Source organism: Thunnus maccoyii, chromosome 10 (genome assembly GCF_910596095.1).
Source record: "Thunnus maccoyii chromosome 10, fThuMac1.1, whole genome shotgun sequence".
Classification (NCBI taxonomy): Eukaryota; Metazoa; Chordata; class Actinopteri; order Scombriformes; family Scombridae; genus Thunnus; species Thunnus maccoyii.
The window spans coordinates 8,746,714-8,772,700 of record NC_056542.1 but is presented as its reverse complement, the minus strand read 5'-3'; the positions used below and the strand labels follow the sequence as shown (position 1 = coordinate 8,772,700).

The following is a 25,987-nucleotide window of genomic DNA, read 5'->3' as shown; positions in this document are numbered from 1 at the left end:
TGTAGGAACAGCGAGTGAGAACTTACTTGACTGCTGGAATAGAAATCAATTTGAATATTTCACCAAGGCTTACCTATTTCTTATAGTTAAAAATGAAAAAAATTGGGATGCAAATTATGCAGGGAAGCAGGGTCACTTGGGGCAATGAGAACAGGAAAACTGATGTACACATTCTCTAGCGAATGGCAGAACTGTAGGGTAGACCCATATGGCAACAACAATGAGAAGCAAATGAAATCTTTGAGAAAAAAAATAAAATGAACACAGTGTCTCGCACAGTTACAGATTAGCAGAGGACATACAGAAAAGACAAGATGAGAAACCTCTAGAGTCAAGCTCTCTTAAAACATAAGCTGAACTTTTAGCTTCAGCCCACAATGTCTTCAGAACAGCATACTATATTGACAGGAATAACCGGCCTTACGCTGATCACCCAGGACTAATAAAGCTACAGATGATAAATGGTGTTAATGTTGGCCATGTTGGCCATGCCACTCAAATGTCAAATGTACAGACATTGCACATTTCATATCAAAAGAGATGAGGCAAACATTATTGGCAAGTATCATGACCTAACCAAAGCTCACTGTTATTGTGGATGAAAGCACCTTGTTAAGGAAAAAGTCTTATTGTGTACCTTAGAACATCTGTTGATAGCTCAGAGCCGTTGACCTTCTTCTTAGATCTTCTTGAGCTAGAGAAAACAACTGCAGATGAACTCACTAGTGAACTACTGAGCTTCCTGCTGAAACATGGCCTTGAAGATGCTTTTCTCAAAGAATGTCTTATTTTGCTCAGATTGAGCCTCTGTAAAAAAAAAAAAAAAAGGAGTGTACTCAAAACTGAAAAGGAAATTCCCAGGCCTCATAGGCTGGCATTGTCTGAACCGTTAGGTTTGATTTGTCTGTATCAGTTGTAGTCAAGCACTGCACGGGGACCAACCACTTCACATCTTTTCTTGACAAGTTATATTGTCTGTATAATCAGTTACTAAAGAACTTAAGAGAGCTTGATGCTGTAGTCTCTGAAGTAGGTGTATGTTTGAGAAGGATTGGTTGAGTCTTAGGGATGAGGTGGGCGGCTTCATCTTTCAGAACAGGAAACATTGTTTGGATGATGTATGCTGCCCTCTAAAATCACCTCACAGCTGCAAGTAAAGATGTGAACCGAAATTCAAGTGAAAGAGGTATGTATGAGAGGCTAGCAGCAAAGTTGAGTTTATTTGCTTTTGTTAAAAACCTTTGGCTGATGATGGATGCGCTTGAGGAGTTTAAAGACATGTCTGAGTCTCTGCAGTCCAGAGACATTAGACTGTCTCAATCAGTCATTCTGATAAAAAGGCAGTTAGATGTTTTTAGTACCACGAGCAGGAGCCCAGACAGTGGTCTATTCTAGAAAACTGTATTTGAGGCTGTGCAGCAAGGTGCTTTTTAAAGACATCACACTAGTGACAGCAGGCAGAAGGTAATAGATCCCAGAATGTTCTGTGAAGCACTATGCAAAATCATGCAAACAAGAATGCTCACAAGCAAAGAGAAATCACTCTTTCATAAAGTCAATGTGTTGGATAAATACACATGGCCAAGCGCTCTACCATTAATGTATGGGGAAAATGAAGTAAGAGAGCATTGTCTTGAATGTCAGTGTATCAATGCACAAGTCCCTTCTGTCTAATGTTCATTAAAATAGTTGGACCTCCTCTTACCTCTTGGGACGCCACAAAATATGTCAGTAAGCGGGCTAGCTACCGGAAGATCTGCAGACTATTTAGCATGTAGACAAAAAGACACATGACCACATCGGCTTCCCCATATCAGCCCATCTGGGATCTGATGATCCAACTGGTCTTGATACTGATACTGGAAGTGAGTCCGGTCAAAACAGAGTAAGCAGTGATGGCTGCTGCTTGTTCTCAACTATGACTCATCAAACTGTCATCATTTGTGCCGGTGAAACAGTTTTGTTCTTTATATGTTTTCACATATTGAACTGAAAAAAGGAGAGCATCTAAAATGACAGCCCTGTGTGACCTGTGGAATGAAAGAGGCCTTTCCTGAAACCTCACCACATAAAGTGCATGAACTTTATCTTTATCTTTATCTACCTTATCATTGTTGTGTGTCTTAGGAGCTTTCTGCTTTGATATTTTCAAGTATTGACACATAATACCAGCAGCACATTTTGATGTGTTCTCTGTACAAACTTGTTTTTTGCCTTATGTCATTTTCCGTTATTGGGAATGTAGGCCACTCTCTTTCTCCACAAGGATATAGCACAAGGATATAGTGTTGAAAAATATATGGATTTTAAGTTTGCTTACCTGTGTCACAGCCTGTAAGATATAAAAGTCAGTAGCTGACCATATTAAAATGAAATCATTTGAAATTCAATTTTCCATTTGTGTGCACATGATTTATGTCAACATTATAATTAACAATAGTACACACAAATGAGAAAATGTCAATTTGATTATATGATTTCATTTCATTATTGGCAGCCAAACAATCTTGGGTAAGGTTTGGAAATTTGAAAAGGTGTTGGCAGATATAAATTGATTCTTCTCATATTACTTTGTATTATTATTCTCTCCCTTAGTGGTAACAACATCATTCCTATATTTGATACTTAAAGAAACAGTAAGTCATCAGCTGTAGTTTTGCGCACTGTTAACAGTATCTAGAAGGACTTTGATCAGTGTTTTAGTGTTCAGATCAGAGGGTTGTCTCATCTTGTTATATTTTATTTACAGTTTTTCAAATGATATCAATCTTGGTTAAATGTAACATATTTAACAATCTTAAAGCGAGACTATATGAATTTTGAAAGAAGAAGCAACACATTCTTCCTCTTACAAATCCAAAGTTAAAGGCATGGGCAATAAAACCCACTGTGGTAACTGAGGGGCTTTAAACCATGTGAATCGCTACTTACTACTGAAGCTCAAAAACAATATAACTTAATTGACTAATGGGGAGGGTTGGTGAAGGGGGTTCAAAGTGCTGAAATTCCTCTAGGAATGGGGTGTACTGTTAGGGTGCTCCGTGGCAGTGTTGCTTCCTTGCGGGCAAATAGAAAGGAGTGGAGTGAGGGCCAACCACAAATCCCTGCTGTTTTCATAGCACCACAGTATCCTAAAAACTAACAGTCACTTATCACTTGTAACTCAGAACACACTGCCCCAGCCATCTCTTCTCCCTTTCTGTTCACTACTGGCGCTTTTTAGGGACCACTCTCACCACTTGGCGGGCAAATTAGTAACCAGGACCTCAGGAGTTGACAGGGGTAAAACTGCTGCCTGGCCTCTATTCCCAGCTGGCGCCAATGATTAGATTGGAGTTGACCAAAGACTTGCCACATTACCCTAGCTTCATTCAATACAATTAGGGGTTTTGCAGCTACCGCCTTTCCTGTTCTGTAATGACCAGTAGCTTATGATGGCTAATGTGAGCAAACCTTAGAGAAATATTGCCATATAACCGGCATTACCAATCTGTTCTCTGACTTTATGACCGCTCTCTACTTGTGCTGCTGTTGTGCTAAGTGTTAGCATTTAAGATTATCCCTTAACTGTCTCTTGTGGCCAAAGTTTCAGCTGTTCAGCAAAAGTTTCATAGCCTTGCTTTTAAATTAACTGAACTACTGTAAAACTGTGATACCGTTTGGACAATTTAGATTACCTCTGTCCTAAATTAGGACCACATTTTCCACAAAAACCGTTGCTTTCTACCAAGAAGACATCACATTCATTTGACAGATAGTTTATAAGTGCATTCAGCCTCCATAAGAACAAGAGCTATTTGTTGAACAAACTAAGAAGATCTCTGTCGCCTCTTGTCCCTCATTTCCCTCTTGGTATACATTTGTTCTTGATAGCAAGATGAGTGATATAAGCTGATAAGAAACCTTGACACTGACACTGAAAGCTTTAGCTCTGTTTGTGCTGGAAGAATATCTCTTTTCTATTTTGTGCCATAAAATAATCCAGCAGATTTTTTGTTTAATTTAAATAGGAAAACAATGAATGAACAATAGAAAACAAATGAATTGTAGATGCTGTTGGAAGCTGACAGTCATCTAAATGATTTGTGCTCGTGGTAATTATACTAAGTTCCCAAAATCAATACTGTGGTTGTTTATTGATTTTAAAATACATAATGAAGCACTTTCACAAAACTGCATTGACAGCGGCATTACATGCAGGACAAAACATATCGTTTGACCTTGCATACTACATGACAATACATTTAGCACTAGTTAGTATAAACACATCTCAGATCTTTAAACCAGCCAGAGATCTGATGCTGTCTTCTTCTGCTGCTATTATTTTTGGAAATATTTCAGCTTTTCATGCCTTCACCAGTCAGTTTATGTTGTTTATCTCAGTCTCTCTCTTCCCTTTCTCTGCCTCTCTGTCACTCACAGATCTCTGCTTATTAGCTTTGTCCTATAATTGAAGTTTCATCCAGAGATTAGTCATCGAGAACAATCAGTTCTAGTGGTTGGCATCTGCCCCTCTTTCTCGTTTCTGGTCTTTCTCTCTTTGTCAACCTTTCTCTCCTCATCATTAAAACTCTCTTCCACTTTTTGACTCTTTGCCTTTCTCTTTCCTCTGTCTGTTGCTGCTGCCTGAAGCTAGCCTGCTCTATATCCACTACTTTTGCCTTCCTTCCTCCTTTCCCTCTCTACCGTCTTTCTCTCTGTCTCCCACTCTTCATTTCTGCCTCGCTCCCTCAATTCAAGCAGTCGATTCTCCCCACACACAAAGAGATCTGTCTCTCTTTACTACACGCCATCACTGGCACAACCTCCTAACCGCCACACTCAATTATTTTTGTATGCGTTCTGCCTGCAGGAGCCTACTCGCATGTCAAACAGCCTCATCAGAGCACCACGGAGGCAAAAGCAACCTCCATTTCTGGACGTTGATCAAGAAGAGGCTCTCGATCCGCTCTTTTTGGCACAGTGTTAATTTGATCCCCCATCTCCTTTTCTAAAAGCAGTGTAAGCCACAGACGGGCATTGATCTGCTACTACAAGACTACAGGAGGACTGACAAACTGAGAATCGAGAGATTTTGTTTGTGATTTTTAGGAAGCTTCAATGTAGAACTTGTGAAACTCTGTTACAGACTGCTGCCACATTGGTCTATTTCTGCAACAGCAGCTTTTTGCTCCATTTTAGTTTTGTCACTGTTTTCGTGCTTGGTGGAGATTTATTTTTACATTATTTTCTTTGGCTTCAGTTAAATGATTACATTCTACCTGGCATGGTGCTAATGAAATCCTTGCTGGACTGGACAAACAATGAAATGAGCGGGCGAGCTGAAAGCATGTCATGTTTTCTTAGTTGTCGAGATGTTGACTGGTCTGCTCGAACAAAACACACAAAAAAATATCATATTTTCTCACACCTTTCATGGTATTTAGCCATGTCGTCTTTTTGTTGGTTTTATTTGCATATGTTTTTAGATACACACTTAAGACATCATATACAATCATTTTGCATCATCACTGATTTTGCATCTATAAAAAGCGTTGCACTGCATTGTGGGATTGTTAGCAGATGAGTGTCTGGGGCACCCATCCTCACATTTAAAAACAATAAATGTTAACCAAAGTGCTTCATAGAGAGATGAGAATTACAATCAAATAAAAACACACATACAGTTATTATGAGGATCAAAAAGAAAACAAATAAAATGTAGAATAGAATAAAAATTGATGTATAACATAAAAATGAAAATTTTTATAAAATCAGGTACAGCAGGATGTCTATTAATGGCAGGGATCGTATTTCAATCCCTGTGTAGAAGTATGCTTGTGCAAAACCTTGTTCTTGTTGGTCAGGCCAGTGCCTTGCATTGTAGTTTGATGTGTGTGTGTATGTGTGTGTGTGTGTGGGTGTGTGTGTGTGTGTGTGAATGGGTGAAAATGATAAAAGCGTGTAGTGCATTTACCAGAAAGAAAGTACTGTGGGGATTTCTGAGTGTGCACATGTCACACTCAGAATTCAGATACTCATATATAGTGCACTGTATTGTAAATAGGGAGCGATTTCAAGGCAGCCAATGCCCCTGTTACTCTGGATAATCTGCACAACACGCTGCCAACAATTTTCAGAGGGACTATTTCTTTGTTAGAGTAAAGTGTTAAAGTAATGCTCTGTGGATTATCCAGATTAACTAGAACACTGTTTCTGAGCTGCATTAAATGTAAATGTAGTTTTTCAGTAGTGTGAGCAACATAAGTCCATTCACATATATTACATATGTTGAGGTGGCAGCAGAAATTTCAGAGACAGACATTTCAAAAACTGAGTTCAACCCACTGGAGTTAATGTAAGAATAAGTTGGCATTGTACTTAAGATATATAATATTTTTATTGTCATCAAATTCCATTCCTGCACTGTCTATGGCTCTCATCCTCAAGCCCATTCATACCTACCGAAGATGTAAATTATTACATATTATCCGTCACAAATATGTCAATTCCTTTTTAAATCAGTAATTTCCTCAAACAGTGGGGCACTGTTGTTTTAGGGACTCAAGTTAGGAACTCAAAACAGCCGCAGATTAATACACCATACTCTGTCGTGACTCCAGGTGGCTCGCTGTCTCTAGCTATCCTCGTAGTGAATTTACTGGTCGCATCTACGAGAGGGACAGACTGAAAATGACTCAGCACACTGATCTGTGCTCTCAGTTTGTGTTAGCTGAAGAGGCATCATCTCTGGTTATGAGAGTTGAAGCGCTGGGAGTCGACTGAACATTTTCCAGATTCTACTTTGTACAGTTTGTCCCTACCTGCCGGGTAGCTAACACTAGCTAGCAGCAGTCTGCAGATATCAGGCTGGTGCCTTGTAAAGAAACACAACCGGTAGATCAATTAGTGAGCGGAGCGTTCTGCTCTGGTGAAACTGATTATTAAACTGAATGCACTCTACTTAGTTGAAGCATCTGGTGCTGACAGTCAGTAGCTGTATTTTATGCGCAATGATGATAGAGTTGCAGGTCTCTAATCGTTTTTGCTTTAAATAAATATGTTTCAAGCTTGCATTTTGAAGGCAATCCAAAATCGATTAAAATCATGAATCAACCCCAAGCTTGAAAAATACTGAGATTTATTGGCCTTATCATCCAGCCCTAGATTGACTCAAAATAAACTACAGTGTGTGTTGTTCATTTTAAGCTTCATCCTACTTATTAGTAGGATCAATTAATTGTTGGTTTTGGTCTTTTCAAGGGATTTGTTGACAATAAGGAAAATATAGAGTATCGCCAGCCTTATCCTTCAAGAAAATATGTTGTTGTTTTTGTAGTTTGGGTGAATCAACCCTTAAAACTCTTGTCAAACTGCCTGTGTTTGTTCGTATATGTTCTGAACACCTAGAGCATGAGCATGTGCTTATTACGGCTGAGTACATGTAGTCCAGAGATACTCCTGCTGTTTTTTTGTTTTTTTTCAGATCTTTCACTGCCGCGCCCAGATCAGCTGTCACTTCCTGTATAGTCTCCCTTCCTTTTTATTGATGCCTTCGTCTATCTGCCTGCACCCACAGGGATTTGTTATTGTGGGAGTCCATACTGTACATGACATTTGACATCTATCATCAAACCCCCCTCTTGCTCCCACTGGTGAACATCCCAGGACTGTATGGGTAATGGGGCTGAGATGAGAGCTGGAGAGGAGGATAGGTTGTACGTGTCTGTAATGGTTCCCTATAAACACCAGGTTTCTCATTTTAAAGGAGACCTGTCGAGGATTTTATCTCCAGTTGTCACTGTGAAACTAATTGTTTGAGGAACAGTCTTCTTCCTTTTTTCTGTTGGCATTTTCCACCATTTCCTCCCTGCTGCTTTGGACACACATCTTAGCTGTCTGCTCTCCACCACAAGGGGATTTTTTTTTTTTTTTGTGGGAATTGTGCCTGAGAATTCAAATTATGTGAGTCCAAATAAAAGAAACAGATGATCACTGAAGCTACTGTTTGCAACAACAGTAATTAGATCATTTTTTTTATATGTTCTGTTTGTAATAGTAGAATGTGTCATTGCAATTTAATGGAAATATATGCATGGGAAATCCTGCATATTTCCTTTTTTTTTTTTTTGGTTGAAATGACAGAGTTTATCGACACACCTCATAAGCCAGAAGCAAAAAGGAGGGAGGGAGAGGTGTGGATGAAAATGAGCAAATGGGAACAGGGATTGTCTCTCTGGTTCTCTGTCTTTTTGCTGGCTTTCCTTTCTGTTGTTTGCTGTTTGAACCAGTCACCATCAAAGAACACTATGTACATGGGAGGAACAAGAGAGTCCTGATTTGAATACATTTTGATTGAAGTCTGTTTACTACTGATGCCTGGAAGGACCTTCAGAAGTATATTTTTTCACAAAATCTCGTGTTTCTCTTCTTCCTTCCCCGCAAAGCCTTTAAATTGTTTGTTCACTGTACTTCTTCTTCTTTCTCTCTTCTTTTCTGTCTCATTTCTCTTCAATCTTTTCCCAGCTGTCCTACGGCTCCAGCTCGCCTGCTCTGTCTAACCGCCAGCGCTTCCCCACCTTCTTCCGCACGCACCCATCGGCCACTCTCCACAACCCCACCAGGGTGCAGCTCTTCCAGAAGTGGAAGTGGACCCGCATCGCTACTATCCAGCAAACCACTGAAGTCTTCACCTCAGTCAGTATCTTTAATCTCCTTCATCTCACCTTCAATTTTACACCTGTATTTTATCTCCGACTCATCACTTCTTTTATCTTCACTTTCCTCTACTTTTTGTTTCCCCCCAATTTTCACTCCCTTTTTTTATCACTTTCTCCATGTCCTCACTTTGGCCCTTTCATTTTCGGTAAAGTGTGGGCTGCTCGATTGCCCGCCAGCCTCTGTGTGTTTGTTTATGGTAGCTCTTGTGTTCTCAGGCTATGCGATACTCCTTCAAGCAATTTCACCTGGCGATTAATGGAGGATTTTTGAAGTAATTTGTTGGAATATTGGTTGTGAGAAATATTGATCAAGCAATACATCTCTCCCAGGCAAGGCGATCGATATCATGGCACGAGGGTTGGTTCCTGTAATGGAGGTTAATGATCCCGCTCTCACATTCTTTCCTCCACCTTCTCACATTATTCTTTTCTTCTATCCAGTCGTGTTCTTTGTCTAAAAATCTATTCTCACCCATGCTGCATACATCCCCACACTGTCTGTCGCTCTCTTGATGTTCTCATATACACTTCAGATTTTTTTATTTCGTGTTTTTTTTTTTTGTCTCTTCGGACTTGGTTGTTTTTCTTTTGTCTTTCTCTATAATCTCAACCCGTGACCTCTCTCATTCTCTCTGTTCAACTGCCTCTCTAACTCCCTCCTCCTCTCTCCCTGTTTGTCTCCCTCTGTCCTTCCCTTTCATCTCGCAGACTCTGGACGATCTGGAGCAGAGGGTGAAGGAGGCAGGCATTGAGATCAGCGTTCGCCAGAGTTTCCTCACCGACCCGGCTGTCGCTGTCAAGAACCTCAAGGTGCTTTGATTAAAAATTCACCTCAGCTGCTGACCGTCTGCTCCCCCCTCTCCTTCCTCCTCCAGCTCACAGCTGCACACGACACCATTAGCATAGAGGCGTTTTGATAGAGGAAATTAATGCGCTATGCTAATTAGCAACTCCTGAACAGCAGTATGTGCTGTGCTGCGAAGCAGCAGGAACTTTGGCACGCTGCACTGCCACATCAAGCTGTACTATTGTGAAGTTATACTGTTGCTGCTGATGTAACTAAGCATTTTCTTCATGTTTTGATGCAGCGCCAGGATGCAAGGATCATTGTGGGGCTCTTTTATGAGACTGAAGCCAGGAAGGTGTTTTGTGAGGTTAGTACTTTTTCCCGCTCAATTGATCCCAATAGACTGAACCTGACTGGCTATTAGCAGAAATTGAGCTCTGTAATGGGCTGTTTGAATGTCTGAATGAATTTCCTTGTTTGGCAGCGATACAAAATGCTCAACACATCTTAGGGAATAATTATCTTCATGCTTATTTATCATTCTCTACCTCCCTTCATCCACCCTCCATATCTGCCTCCCTCCCTCTGTGCTGCAGGTGTTTAAGGAGAAGCTCTATGGGAAGAAGTATGTGTGGTTCCTGATAGGCTGGTACGCAGACAACTGGTTCAAGATCAAAGACCCAGCTATCAACTGTACAGTGGAGAACATGACAGAGGCTGTTGAGGGACACGTGACCACTGAGATCGTCATGCTGAATCCTGAGACTGTCCGCGGCGTCTCCAACATGGTAGGAATCCTCTCCCTCTCTCCTGCTTTGTAATACTTTTACTAAAGAGATATTAAGTGATCTTTGACCTTAATAAGTGCCTCTAAATTGCAATACCAGCTGCTTGAAACAACAGCTGAATAAGTCGTATTTGTGTCATGGAGTGAAGTGAGTGAAATTTCTTATGAAGAATACACCAAAATTCAAAATATTTAAGGCACTTAGGTCAGAGTGTTCAAGTTTAATGAGCTTATAATGACATGTACACGTACATGAAATGACATGAGAAATGGGGTTCACAATTGTATGCTCCAAGATCCGAATACATGGGAGATGCCACCAATACAACATTTCATAAAAACTGATGATAAATAAATACAGAAAGCAATCAGGAGATTTAAATTACATGTCAGAGGTTATAAAAGGGAAGGTGATATTGCACAAACATCTGTAAAGACAGCCTGAAGTGCAGCACCTCCAACCTTCAAACATATCAATAAATTCCATTAACTGTATAACTCATTTTAATGGAAAAATATTAGATTCAGATAACCAGAGAACTAGTTTTTTATTAGTTTTAAATCAATTATTAGCTGTATGTTATGTCCTCATGCACCCAAAAAAAAAAGAAAAATGGGTATAATGTGCATATGTGATGCTGATAACGCACCAGATAATGCACCAGGTGCTGTAGCCATCCAGAGCCATCAGTTGGTTGGTCCACTGGTCCTAACTGAAATGTCTCAACAACTGTTGGATGGATAATCATCAAATTTAGTACAAACATTCATGGTCCTCAAAGGATGAAGCCTAACAATTTTGGTTAACCCCTGACTTCTCTTCTAGCATCACCATGAGGTTGATCTGTTTGGTTGTTAGTGAAATGTCTCATCAACTATTGGGTGCATTGCCATGAAATTTGGTACTGATATTCATGTCCCGCTCAGGATCAGAATTATAACAAATTTGGTGATCCCGACTGTTTATAAAGCACCACCATTAGGTCAAAATTTTAAATTGTTCAATACTTTGTTTTGTGACCAAACACCTGCAAAACTAATGACGTTCCCATCAGCCTCAGCTGTGCCTATGAGTAAATGTTAGCATGCTAACATACTCAACTAAGATGGCAAACATTATAAATGTTAGCATTTAGCTCAAAGAACTGCTGTGCCTGAGCACAGCCTCACAAAGTCGCTAGCATGTCTGTAGACTCTAAATCTTCATAATAATAATAAAAATAAACAGTGACAAATTCCTGTATTATTCCTGTGTTATTTTTTTTTCCAGAAGCAAAAAATAAAGATCCCTAAAATACTGTAAAAATTGTAACATGTTCCTTCGGAGGTTTTCTGTTACTGTAGTTTGAGCTCTTTGTCTACTAGCTAACACTACTCTTGCCAACAATTTTGTTCTTCTTTTGTGCATCTCCAGTGCATGTAAAATGGATCAGTGGCCATGTTTTTTGAGTGTTTAGAGCAATAAATGTTAAAGCTTTAGTGAACTCTGTATGACTCAATATCATGTTTCGTAAACCACTGTTAGATAGCAGAAAAATAGGTATTTCTTCATGGGAAAATGTCATGGATTATTAGTTTAAATTATTACCGTCACACTCTTTCTGAACTTCTTCCTTTATAATTTTGCCCTACCCTCGTTTAGCTTCTCAGGTTCGAGTCATTGTCTGCTTCTCTTCTGCCTGTCGCTCTCCTCCGTTCAACTTCTCTAATCCTCTTAAACCATCTCTTCCTCTCTCCGTCTCTCCCATTGTTCGACCTTCTTTGACTCTTCTGGTCTATGGTGGATCATACTTTTCATTCTTCTTGTTTACCCACTTCTACTTTTCCTTCTCCTTTACCATTTCTTCATCAACACCTTTTCCACCGTCCCCCCTCCTCTCCCCGAGCCCCTCCTCCTCCTTCCCTCTCTTGCACTTCATCAGCAGCTGTTGTTTATATACAGCACCTGCCACTACCTGCTGATTTAGCTGTTGACGTGCTGCTCAACGGGTGATAAGAATTACAGCCAGAACTCCTGCTCATAGTCAATCTATTCACATTCAATTTCCAAGTTTGAAATTGGTATATTTCTTCTAGATAGAGTTCTCAGATGAAGCTAGTGTGCTAATACTATGGGGTCTGCAATAGAACATTGTCAGCTAGATTTCAGTAGGTAGTGGGAGATTTAAATGCCAAATGCCAAGGTGGAATTTCAATGAGATGAATTTGACATAACTGAATTGGAAGGTGTGTAGGCCTAATTGGCTTCAGAGAATCAGCAGGGACACCTTGATGATTGCTAACAATAATCCTCCGTCGCACATGTATCCTCGCTTTTCAGTGGGTGATAATATTTATCGGTGTTTAATTACAAAAACAATTCTAAATAGCTTAAGTGTATACCCGGAGAAAACATTAGTGTTAAGTTGAAAAACACTACTAAGGTGTTAGATTTTTAGCAAAGCAGAGATGCCAAGGATTGTGGATTGGTCATATTTCCTTTGTAACCACATTTCAAAATGCTACTTTAAAAAAAACAATCTCTTAATTCACAGCAGCACCCAGATCAGATGGTGCACTGACATCAAATGTCAGCTGAAAGCAAGACAATGATCACCTCCATCAGCGCTGATCAGCGTTGCCAGATGTGCGATAATTATCTTATTTGTACGTTCATTTTGCCCTCTCTATGATGTACGATCAATAAACTGTAGTTTTATGAGAGTTATGTGCTGGACTTGTTCTTGGCTAGGTCAGTCACTTCCTAACTCCCGTTTATATTTCTGTTTGTGTATGGATTTAACAAGCGAGGAACAATGTGCTAATTGGGGGGATTTTGTTGCTTTTAGGCAGAGCCAGACTATCTCTTTATACAGGCTAATAGTCTTTGTGCTAAGGTAGCTCATCGCCCGCTGGCTCCAGCTTCATGCAGACATGAAAGTGGTATCCTCTCAGCAAGGAAGCGGATAAGCATATTTTCCTAAATGTCAAACTCTTCCTTTAAAAAGGTCACACTGGAGCAGTTAGCTTGGTGTATACTCTGAATGCCAAAAGGCCGTTCACTTTTGAAAAACAGCTTCATCCAAGTAGTATATTCTAATCAGACGCTCTATGCACATGAGGGCTTTCAAGGTAGCTTCCAAGCCTTTGATGTTATCGTGGGGGTCGTCGATAGTGGTGCACAGAGAGGTGAAGATATTTTCCTTCTGTGATGAGTTTGTGCAGGTTGAAAGTTCATTCAAAGTCTTACAAACAGTATTTCTGACCAAAAAGCCATTCAGTTAGGTCAATCTTTCATACAAAGAAGGTACAATGAAGTGTTAACAATAAGAGGAGGAAAAAAATTCTATATACAGTTATAGAATAAATGGAAACCAAAGATCAGTTCTGGGGATTTTGAACAGCTAAAATATAAAAATGGAATCAATATAATCCTTTTCCCAGTGTTACATTTCTTTAGAAAGACTTCTATTTGATATCCTTTCTTTCCTGATTCCTCTCCAATCAGACATCGCAGGAGTTTCTGGCCGCCTTGATGTCTCGTCTGGGAGGGAAGAATCCTGAGGAAACCGGCGGGTTTCAGGAGGCCCCTCTAGCCTACGACGCAGTGTGGGCTCTGGCCCTTGCCCTCAATAAGACTGTGGCACCGCTGAAGGCCAAGGGCCGACGACTGGAGGACTTTAACTATAACAACCACGACATCACCTCCGAGATCTACAGAGCCCTCAACACGAGCTCCTTTGAAGGGGTTTCGGTAAGTGCAGAGGATGAAATAAGGTGGAAAAAAACAGATTACCAAAACATCTATTTATGCTCTAATTCTACTAATTCTGGTACTCCATAGTTCTTCATTGTGATTGATTTTATTAAAGTCTTTCAATCTTCAATCGACAAAAAATGAATGTTAATAATCTGCAGTTATTCATTTAGAGTCACTTTTAAACAAAGTTGCCAAACATTTGAGGGTTCCAATTTTCTTGGTCCTATAGAAAACTGAATATTTTTGGTTTTTAATGGCATCATCATGGGATCCAGCATATTTTGATCAACATTTTGCACTATTCCCTGTTTTTTTTATTCACATTATTTGTCCTTATGCACCAACAGAAGTGTTTCAGTGTTGTTGCTGTTGATGCACATTTAATACATACAACCAAGCCTTTAAATAATATCACCATTTTCAACTCAGACCGTATTAAAATGTTGAATGGTGCACAGGACAACTTCACTGACAGCTGACAGCTGTAGAAAAGAGAAACGAACCGTTGTGCTACACACAGAGTGGTTAGTTTTTAATTTCTGCAGCTGTAAGGTCGTCCTAAACACCACTACAAATTAAACAAAAGTGAAAACAAGCTAGTGGATTGAAAAAACACTTTTGCTTGTTGCTTATGGCTATTTGGATTTACCAGTGGTAGTTATTTATTGATATAATTTCATATCAGAATACATAAAGTTGAGTAGCCTATTTCGCATTTCTCACACTGAATAAACAATTTAACTATGAATAATATATGGTTTATTATTGCCTAGGAGCAATGCTTTAAATTTGAGTGTAATACATTTTTTGAGAGTGTGTTCCAATCTGGACCCTCATTCAACCCTGAAGTTGCCCCAACTAAATAAATGCTCTAAATATATATTTTCTTCTTGCTCAGCGTTTCTTTTCTTTTCTTTTTTTTTTCAGAAAATTAAAGTAAGTGACAGCAATTAATAACTGATTGCAAAAATGTCCCTTGTACTTTGAGCTTTCTGAGATGAAAGTTGACAATCGTGAGAGAAGCGCGGGAAAATATTCGGTTGTCAGTCTAAAACAGCGCTCTGTGATCGCACATCCACCGAGCTTTGGTGACCAAAGACAGCCTGCTGTAAAATTTTAACAGTGTCATAAATTTAAGACCAAATACGACCAGCGTCCAATTAGAATACAACATGAAATGACACAGAATATACTGATCAGCGTGACATGTCGTGAAAACACACTCCTTCTCCTTAATACATCAATAGCACACAAAAACCAAAACGATGGAGGTGAAATGAAAAAGGAGTTTGTGTGACTTTGCTTCATTTCGAAAACATACGAGCAATGTAGATGGATGACATGAGCTGATGGCCCGACTCTGCTTTTGTATACTTTTTTCTATTTGGATCGATCATCATACATTCGGCGCGCAATCTGACAGCCTGAAATTGATATTGTGCAGTCTGACGCAGATCGTGACCAAGATTCTATTATTAGTGTCTCGCACAGTTTGACATACAATAAACTTACATGATCGTTGTTTAGATTAAAGGTTGATTATTTGCAGTAAAAGAAATCTCCTCCTGTCTGTGTCTCAGGGCCAGGTAGTGTTTGACGCCCAGGGTTCCAGGATGGCAATGACTCTTATCGAACAACTGCAAGGTAAAACACTCCCACACTGTCTCCCCACAGAAATTGTATTGCAGAATCAGGTCCTGAACGGTCACTCATTCATCAAAAAAAAAAGCAATGCTGACTGTATTCATCATGTATCGATTGCTGCTCTCGGCTCATTTCAAACCAAAGCCTCTTTTTTGGTGGGGAGGGGGTTGGTGCAGCCTTCGCTGCGATTGGTCTCGATGTTCTATAATTGCACATGCGAAGGGGCTTGATGCAGGATTGCGTTGACTCAAGGCTTCACTCTAATTGGGCACAAGCCTTCGTTTTAAGCTGTTTCTGGAAACGGCATCCTATTTGTCACCAGTGACTTAATGAGTTTCCCCACACAGGATAAGGTTGAGGATTATTTTTCTACCTCTGTTCTCTTTCACGTCCTAAAGGATGAGAATTTATAATCCTTCCCCTTTCCCCTCACACTCTGTCTCATATTTCCTGTTGTGGTGTAGAGGTAATTTGACATCCACAATTAGACGACCTGACTTGAATCCCTGAATCACCGCGGGACCTCGTCAGTATTCCTGGTCAAGACTGCCACATAAGCTCCTTTTTTTCTCTTCCTTTTCTCCTTCTTCTCCCCTCGGTGCCTCTTTGTTTGTCCTTCTTTATGCACCTTTTAAACCTTTTATCTGCTCATTGTGTGTTTTTTTCTATACCCATGAATTCCATTAATATGAAAGCACTGGAATGATAACTAAATAGCAGTTGAAGGAATATAAATGTTTATCAGCTCTGCCAAGTTTTGTCGTATAGTTTGAAAATGTGATCTCTCACGAACACCTGGGGAGGAAATAAATTACACAAGCAATACTAATTAAACGTCTTTCTCTGACTGTTTCTTTTTCTTTTTTTTTTCTGCCTTTCTCACACATCTAGGAGGCAGTTATAAGAAGATCGGTTACTATGACAGCTCTCAGAAGAACCTCTCCTGGTTTGGCAACGATGTTTGGATAGGTAAGATGGAGTTCACGACCCTGTCTTCACCCAGCTTCCTGTGTCTGCATTTTTTCTGTCCTTAATGCTGTGAGTCATCAGTCACATCGATGTGCTTTCACATTAGACCTCCTTGGTGTAGCTTAATTTAGATTTTTCTTACTGTCTAAATTACATGTAGTGATGCTGGATGTTCTCTAACCGCTACTTTTTGTGAAGCTAGTTATTTGAATGCTGACGCACACCCAAAATTAGCCGTCTGCACACTCTCTGTCTAACATATGTTAAGATGTTGGCACAGAAGATGCACAGTAATCAAACAGAGGCCAACAGTCAGGTCCTAAACAGCCAAACAAATCATTCTGCTATATGAAGAAGCTCACTCCACACAAACCAGAACCTACTCTCTTAACTCCTGCTACACACATTCTAGTTTGCTGTGAAAACCATTTAGTGCTGATTTGAGTCACACCAAGACCAATTCTGTGGTTGTTTACTGGCCCGTCCCTCCCTAGAGAGGTGACATACTTGTGCCTGGACAGAGTGTGCCACTAATCAATCCTGCACGCCGCAGCGGCCTGTAGAGACGTCTTTTTTTAGGCTTTTAAGGAAATGAACTGTTGCCAAGGCTTAACTGAACCCAGAAGAGGTAGTGATTCCAGGTCAGCGTCAGTAGCAAAGGATGGGTGACCTGTATGCATGAAGGCAACATGTCCTTCACCAGGCCGTCTGCCAGCTCTTTAGTTTGGCTTGTTGCAATGTGATACACTGCGTGTTGGCCCAGTTAAAACCCGCTGAGTTGCAACTGACTTACTCTGTGTCAGAGGTGAGTTTTGTTTACTTTGTTTTCGCCTTGCTTCCTCTGTCTGCGCTTGATTTAGTTGTTTACTGTTTACTGAATAAAGACACATCCATCTGACATCTACTTGTAGGGAGGAAATGAGGAATTTCCTGCTCTGACTCAGTTCGGGAAGTTTTTTTTTGACAGAGTGGGGTGCGCTTGATTTGCTCCATGTTGACAGGGTGGAGTACACATGGGGGTTCACAACTTAACCCCTCCGCTTGTTTTCCTGTGTGTTTACCAGGCGCCTCCCTCCCTCTCTCCCTCACTTTCTCACTCTCTTCACGGTCGCCCTAACAACCACTACAGCTCAGCTCTCCTTCTAATTGCTGTGGCAACTGTTATAGAGCTGGGTCTCCATGGTAACACCCTGTCCCGATTCCTTGATCAAGGACGGAGGAGGGTTTAAATGTTGCACACACATTGACTGAATGGACAGTTGACGCACACACACACACACGCACGCGCGCGCGTACACACACAGCAGTTAGTACATCAAGTGTATAAGGTTGAACATAAAGAAAATAATTTAATGGATTACACTAAAAAAAAGAATAAAATTTAAAGATTAAGATGAGACTTGAGATGTTTCTCAAAGGAATTTACATTTCCATACAATTATTCTTTTAACACTGTAGTTTTCAATGAGCTATTGTAAGGGTTGGACTATAGCGCGAGAGACCGTTGACAAAGTATGGAGATGCTAAACCATTCAGAGCCTTGTAAACTAGTAGTAACGTTTTAAAATCGATTCTAAAAGAGACAGGATGCCAGTTTAAAGATGTTAAAATGGGTGTGTAATGTGCTCTCTTTTACCATTGTAAAGTGCACAGAGTCTGTCATTTTCACACATATGTAAACGTTGTTATGTAACTTTTAAAGCGCATATGTGACGAGTTTGGGTCACTGCACATTTGTGCCATTTCTCAACACATCAACCTATGTTGTGTACGCTGTTAATTATGCTGTATGCTTTCATATACTGTAGTTGGTTCAGTAGATGATCTCTAAATTGCACGAATGGACAAACACTTCTCATTCTCAATACATTCTCACAAACAACACGTTATGTCACCTAAACAATGTAGAAAGCTTCAATACAAAGAAGGCTGATATTTCCACTCTTCAGTCAGACGACACCACACACACACGTCGGCTGTGTGACGATAGTGACAAGCATCTAAACAGAGCATGATGGGCGTCTTGACACCCTGCGACCCTCGAGGGGATGACACTCTGACACTTTCCTCTGACATCTGACATATCAGCTTCACGCAGCGCTGACACTCCTGCTCTGCTTTCCTTCTGACATGCACACACACCCCCTCTATTTCTCTCTCTCTCCATAACACACACACATACACAAATGCTCTACTGTGCTCATATTCACCCCCTCTTGAGCATATGCCTGCTGTATAGGTCTACATGTTTATCATACATACTGTATGTATACAGTACACGTAAGCATATGCATGCTCAAGAGCGCACACACAGACACACAAATCTGCAAGAAGGGTAGACAGACAGATAGTCAGAGGCTGTTGAGTGTAAAAAGAGGCTCCCTGTCCATCTGCCCCTCTTTGAACCTTCTTCACTAAGGAAATCTTCTGGTTTAAAGCTATATAAGCATGAATAATTTGGCACACACACACGTGTAACTGTGAATCACTAGTAACAGTCCATGGCTGAGCAGTATCAATAACAATAATAAAAAGGTGCCCTGGGGGGTTTTCTCCAACAAACGAAAGTTGTACTCATCATGTTGTAATCACTGCTGCTGTTCATACTGACCATTAGAAGATCTCCTCCAGATGTGTGCACAATGTAAGTGTTGGGGGACGAAATCCACAGTCCTCGTTTTGAGCCAAAATGTATTAATGTTTTTCTTAAGATAATACAAGGCTTCAGTAGTCTGAGTTAGTCAGATAAAGTGCATATCTTCCACAGTTACAGTCTTTTTAGTAAAAAAAATCCCTCTTTTTGTCTTGATGGACAGTGTTTTCCTGTTCAGCTGCAGTGGAAGGATCCTAACAAAAAGAGGGAATTAGGCACTAAAAAGATATTGACTTAATTTGACTAATTTGGACATATTAGCTTCAAATAAACTTTTAATTACATTTTTTCACAGATGGATTTTGTCCACCATCACTTACATTAAAGGTGCATTATGAAGGGATTAGAAAACAGCCAGAATCATGACTACAAGCAACAAATAGGATGATTTCTTTAATGTAAAATACAGCATGAAGAGCTGTTGACTGTTGTCGACTCAGACTTTTGAATGTCTAAAGGTTTCTTAATTTCCAACTATTGGGCAGGCTAATAAACTCTTGTAAAATGTGTGCAGAGCAGTTTTCACAGGTTCATATAAACAGTGTTCTTATTATAAACCCCAACAGCGTGACGCAAGTTAAACCCACGTCAATCTGAATGGGTGAACTTGGCTTTGTGAAACTCCTTCTGACCTTGGTTAAATGCGTGTCGCAGCCTTGGCGAACAGGTGTTTCTGTTTAAGCGATTTGTTAGCGATGGGAATTTGATTTAATGATATTGACATTTAAATGACATTTGACTGATGTAAGAAAGAGTGAGAGAGAGAGGGAGACAAGTGCAGCGTACTAGAGAGAGTGTATAACTTTATTTGGTACTTACTGTGTCTAATGTGATTCTGTTGTTAAGTACTGATGTGTATTGTACAACAGTTGCATGCACGAGTCTCTTTAAATGCTGACGACCAGATATGAACCCTGCAGCCGTCTTATGAATCAGTCAAACGCATGCCTCAGATCAGATGTGTGTCCACTGAAGTCTGAAAAGGCTCAATGATCCAATCATTATGAAAAGTTATGAGGTTTTCACTTGACTGCAGTAATTGGTTGTCTGCTAATAACATGCTAATTATTTATTTAAATCAGCAAATGCCATATTTTATTTGATATTTAACATTTTCCATTAGATAACAGGTTGTTAAGAGGCAATTTTGGTCTTGACTGGACCAGCAGGATACATCTGGGTGAAGAGAGTTAACGAGCAGCGCTTGCACCTCCCTCGTTTCTTCCACTGAGGTCCCTTTAAGTTAGGCACTTAAACTCCAACTGCTCCAGTAGAGCTGCTCAGTAGCCAGATAAAACTGTGTGAATGTGAACGGGGTGTTTCTAAAAAAGAGAGCCTGACTCTCAGCGATACTTCCCCGCTTAAATACATGGATTTAGAAATGATCAGTCAGTTTCAGCTAAGTTAGTTTCCATGTACTGTACTCTTGGCTGCTGTTGATTGACTTTGTACCAGTCTTGATCAAAGAATAGAATGGAGTACAGCACACTTTCCGTTCCAATCCAAATTTTCATTTATAAAACTAACCCAAGATCAGAGGTTTTAAAACTGTGAGGTACGCCTCCGCAGGGGGGCGCGGAGGGAGAGACGTCAAAACTCATATTCCTTCTTTGAGTCATAACTCAAATTTGAACACACAGATAGGAGACACATATTGTTAGATTCAGTGTGACTTGCAGTACGCTCCCTGAATATATCATCATCTTTGATGTGCATCATGAAAAAATCCATAAATCCACAAATCCACTTAGAAATCATAGAAAAAAAAGATCCTTCAGAACTTGCCTGAATCATCATGATTTAAAAGTTTTCTTCAGTATCAGAGTAATCCAGCGATAGTTGTCTGTATGTTCATGGGTACATTGCAAACAGGAACTGCTAAGAGCTAATTCGGCAAACTTTGGGCACAAATTTGCCAAAATGTACACAAATATAGGTTGTAGCCCACTGCTATCTCACTGAATCCATGGAAATGTTATACTTTTTGTTTACATCCCCTAAAGCCTTATGGGAACTGTATTTCTAAAACTGAGAGCATGATTATCCCCCAAATTGAGGTGCAGTTGTCTCAGTTTTTTTTTCCGGGGGGGTGGGGCCCACAGTGTCATACATTGAAAACTCCTGCCCTAGATAGTCCAAACCCAAACATGATTGGATTCTGTATGTATATACTGAGCATAGTATAGATTCGATTAATAACATCTTTTTTTGATTTTATTTTAAATGGGTCCTAATGTATTATTGTAGTTTTGGCCACTGTAGGTTAACATAACATCATCGTAGAGATTGTGGATATAAGTGCATCAGTGGAACCTGCTTTACAGCACGATCCAATAGGGCCACAAAGTATAGCCCTCAGTGGGCTTTTAAACAAGTCCGATCCCAACCCTAACTGTCAAAAGCAATTATATGGAGCTGTAAGTAAAGGTGATCTTTAAAAGTTATTATCCCCATTATTGCAGTGAGAGGAAGGCTGTATCCGGGGTACTATAATTGGGAGATCATGCAGAATAGGAGGCAGATGGCACCAGAAGCATTTTCTCTCTCTTCACATTTCCTTCTTTCTCTTGCTCTCTCAATACAGGCGCGGGGCCTCCGGCTGATCGGACTGTGGTTAACGAACAATACAGGTTCTTATCTCAAAAGCTGTTCGCTGCCGTGTCCGTCTTCGCCGGCCTCGGCATCTTGCTCGGCATCGTCTGTCTCACCTTCAACATCTATAACGGCAACGTCCGGTAAGCTCACTAACACTGAATGAGGATGAATGCATGCTCCATCTTTCCAATCTCAGGCCCACACTAATAAACCTAAAATACTGTTTGTGTATTCATTATTATATTATATTATGCAAAATGTTGTTTAAGTGGATGTTTTATTGTAATGTCAATACGTGATTGTAGTAGGTTTTTTTTGCCTTTCCACTCCTCATGTTTCAAGAGGCATTAGTGAAGAGTGAAACCTACAAATAATAATGACAATAAAGTTGTTTTTTTTAAGATGAAGGTCATGGTTAAAAGGATTTTTAAAAAAAGGTGGACATCATTAGAATTGATAGATCATTTAAATGGCCCAGAGGTTAAAGAAATGTTTTTGTCACATGGAGGTCACCTGTTTGAAGAGCTACAACGGCTCTGAAAATGTGAGTCAGTGAATGGAAATGACATCTTGTAACAACCCCCAGCTGCTCCAGCAGAGCTTATCATTCAGTGTGGTGGCACTCTGAGTGTGAATGTGAGTTTTTGTAAAATGTGAAATGGGATGAAACAGAGGAAAAAATAACTCACATGTTCAGCAGAGATCCTTCCCTCTTTAGAGGTTAATGTAAACGCTGAATGGCACTGCTGCTTCTTGAGTTAAGAGACTGCCACGTTAGTGGTTCGGGTGTGGTTTTTGCAAATGTAGCAGCTGGTTTCATTGTCACAGCTTAAGCGTAGCCCTAGACCAAATGCAAATAGACTTCCTTTAAAAATGCCTTTTGATCTAGGATTTCCAAGCTTAATATACAGTATGTCTGTAAACCTGGTGCGGCATATGTCTTTTTGACACAGTATTTTTATGTTTGACCTGGGTCAAAGTGATTTAAAGTCCAAAGTCCCATAAGTCCGTGAGCTTATCAGGAGTTTTCGGAGAGCTGGAGAGGTTTGTTCCTTCGGGGATCTCTGGCTGGCTCCAGTGTGCCAGTCAGACCCTCTTCCAGCTTTGATTATATTTCAAACACAATTTCACCAAGGGCTGCTTCCAGCAGCCTAAACACTATGAGTCAGATCAAATCAAATCAAATTTATTCAGTAAGCTGTTTTTACAAAACAAGTTTGCCACCAACTGCCTTGTTAAGAAACAAAAATACATAACCAATCCACTTCAAAACAAGAAAAAGTCAAACGCAATCACAGTCTTAAAGGAGCAAACTGAAACACTTTGACATTGTTTAAGTATCAGCTGTTGTGCCTCTCATTTCTGTAACGTTTGAGTCATGACAGGCCAGTTATGTGATCTTTTGATGTCCCCAGTGCAGCTTCAACAGAGTTTGATCACAAAATATCTTCCAGCAATCTAAAACATCAACCGCAAACATCAGATTTCAGTCCCTCAGATTCACACAAGAACTTCTATTCAGCCTCAACACACCAACATTCAACAGTTATCCAGAAATCCAATTTAAAGAAAAGGAAAAGATGCCAATTTTTCTATCAACTATAACGTTTTTCAACCACAGTGCAACACAGCAACAAGACATACTGCATAATAAGGGAAGAAAGCAACTCTTCACATCAGAAAATAACTCCTGCAGTGAATTGAACATCATATATTCATAGTATGCAACAGCATTAAAGGTTTTTCAGAGGTATCAAAGGTTGGATTGGGGCCAGTGTGTGTGTGTGCATACAATATGTGGTTTGTATGCAGGCAGCGTGAGTGTGTGGCTGTACAGTAAATAAGCTGTGTGGCCGCAGGGCAACACAAGGGCAGGTCAATGGGATGAAAAGAATAAAAGACACACCTACTGCTGCAGGATGAGCTCCAGCTAGAGAGCAGAGGAAAGCTGCTGTACTGGGTGGATGTGGGTTATGGTAAATTTTTCAGATTATGTTAAAAACACGAGCCTCAAATCTGGAGTTTTTGAGAATATTGTCACACTGAGATTGTCTCTAATGTGGCATTTGAATGAAGACAGATAGAAATCACTGTACTTTATTTTTATGGTGATTACCTTTTTCTTCATTATCCTTTAATCGCCTGTCAAATTATTCCACATGAAGTACAGTGTTTAAACTTGGTTAGAAGCCACGCTTCAGTGCATTGACAAGGTTTCTAAGAGAAACAAATGTGGACGATAAGGATCTTAATTCATCCACAATGAATTATTGCTGTCATGGCAGAATGATACAGTATCTTAGGTTAAATAAATTAAAGGAACCACTCAGCCAAATTTTTTCTCACCCACCTTCAGTGGTATCTAGTTGTTTTCAGGTAGTTTTGGTTTTATTTGTCCCAGTTTTTAATTATTGATCGTTGAGGTGTCTGCCACCACCCCAGTACAGTGGAGAATTCATGTTTAACTCTGCCTGCTACATTCACGCTCAGCTGCGCAGCTGTAGAAGTCGTGTAGAATCATTGCAAATTGCGGTTTTGTTAACCACAGTGTGAGAATGGATGTAAGGGGATTTTTTTATAGAGTTGAGTGGTAAATATTGTGAGTAGAAACAGTAGCTACATGTTTCTGAGCTTTTTGTATTTCATGTTAAATAATCAAGGATGCTGGCTAGTTAACCAGCTAACGTTACCCCTGAGTTTAAAGCCTTTTCACATCATTTTCTCGTTCAATTTTGCCATTAAATGTGATAAAGTGTTAAGTATTATTCAATTATACTTGTAGAAAGTTACTGATAGGGGAGCAGTTTGATCACAGACATAGAAGCCAAAGCAGATAATTACCAGTAATAACTTGGATATTTATTAAGCCTGACACAAATTACTGTCAGGGGCGCAATCTTTTGCATTGCTGCATTTTAAAAATTTTGCGGGGTTTTCACTAAGACTACAAATATAAATGAGTCTGGCTGCACTACATCTGATTTGCATAAAGTGCAGCAAAGTAAGAGCTGATGCTGGATTGCTTTGATGCATGTTGCACATGTCTGGAATGGACTGGAGCACAAAGGACAGTACTTTCTGTTGTTGAACTTAGGATACTGGTCGAAGAGAAGATACTTTTGGAACTGCATGTATTCATCCCGCAAGATGAAGGCTATATGTGAGAAAATATGAAATATTTGATATATTTAGTATATTTATTTATACTCTGATTGAATGAGTCATTATAAACCGGTGGGGAGATTTTTGCAAAAACTATTAAACTCCTTTGACAAGATTGTTTTTGTAAACAGATAATATAATGGTTTGATAAATATAACTGTCTGGCTCAATCATAGCACAATGGACTGGAACTGCTGCGAAACATTTAAAGTCTGGCAGGAAATAGGCAGGAAGGACCTGGGTGAAGAGAAGATGTGTGTAAAAAATAACTGACTGTTGCATTTGGCTCGGCTAAGAGTAAATATCCAGTCTTGTAGTGTTGTAACCAAAGAAATAGTCCTCATGAAAAATGCACATTGTTTCTGTGCAGGTAATTATATCACTTCAATTTACAATTAATTGATGTTCATACCCCCCTCCGTCCCCTCTCCCTATAGTATAAGATGCAGCCAATGTACCTGTAATAGTTGCACTGTTCAGACGACAGGAAGCTGCCTTCTCTCAACTCCAATTAACCAGGAAATAAATATGATGAATGAAATTAAAAATCAACATGAAGTTAATTAACAGCATCTGATGACATTTCAAATAGCCAACTGCAAGGCCACCAACACAATCAATGCCTATTTACTTACAATTTCCCCAACTGCACCTTTAAGCGGAAATGTATTTTTCTAAATGTGTTTGTTTTGTCTGTATGTGCGTGTCCCTGTGTTTCAGCTACATCCAGAACTCTCAGCCCTACCTGAACAACATGACAGCGGTGGGCTGCATGATGGCTCTGGCTGCAGTGTTCCCGCTGGGGATTGATGGTCACCACGTCCACAGATCACAGTTCCCCGTCGTCTGCCAGGTAACATAAGAAAGAGACAGACGGAAGCAGAGAAGAGCCAGAGGGCAGGATGGAGAGTAGGGATGTGTGTTGTCTGGAAATACTCCATGGATTTGATAC

The 25,987-nt window shown here is 40.0% G+C and overlaps 1 protein-coding gene across 3 annotated transcripts in view; it reads left to right on the top strand.

Moving 5' to 3' along the window:
* The window catches only part of gabbr1a (gamma-aminobutyric acid (GABA) B receptor, 1a), a 72,345-nt gene that overhangs the window by 29,667 nt on the left and 16,691 nt on the right, over positions 1-25,987 (top strand). For 2 of the 3 annotated variants that reach the window (XM_042423923.1, XM_042423922.1), the window contains exons 9-17: positions 8,506-8,676; positions 9,408-9,509; positions 9,788-9,853; positions 10,083-10,274; positions 13,761-14,006; positions 15,593-15,656; positions 16,548-16,625; positions 21,863-22,013; positions 25,756-25,888. In XM_042423923.1, coding sequence (XP_042279857.1) covers positions 8,506-8,676; positions 9,408-9,509; positions 9,788-9,853; positions 10,083-10,274; positions 13,761-14,006; positions 15,593-15,656; positions 16,548-16,625; positions 21,863-22,013; positions 25,756-25,888 — 1,203 coding nt within the window. The remainder of the gene's footprint in view (positions 1-8,505; positions 8,677-9,407; positions 9,510-9,787; positions 9,854-10,082; positions 10,275-13,760; positions 14,007-15,592; positions 15,657-16,547; positions 16,626-21,862; positions 22,014-25,755; positions 25,889-25,987) is intronic. The other variant, XM_042423924.1, reaches the window with a different exon arrangement.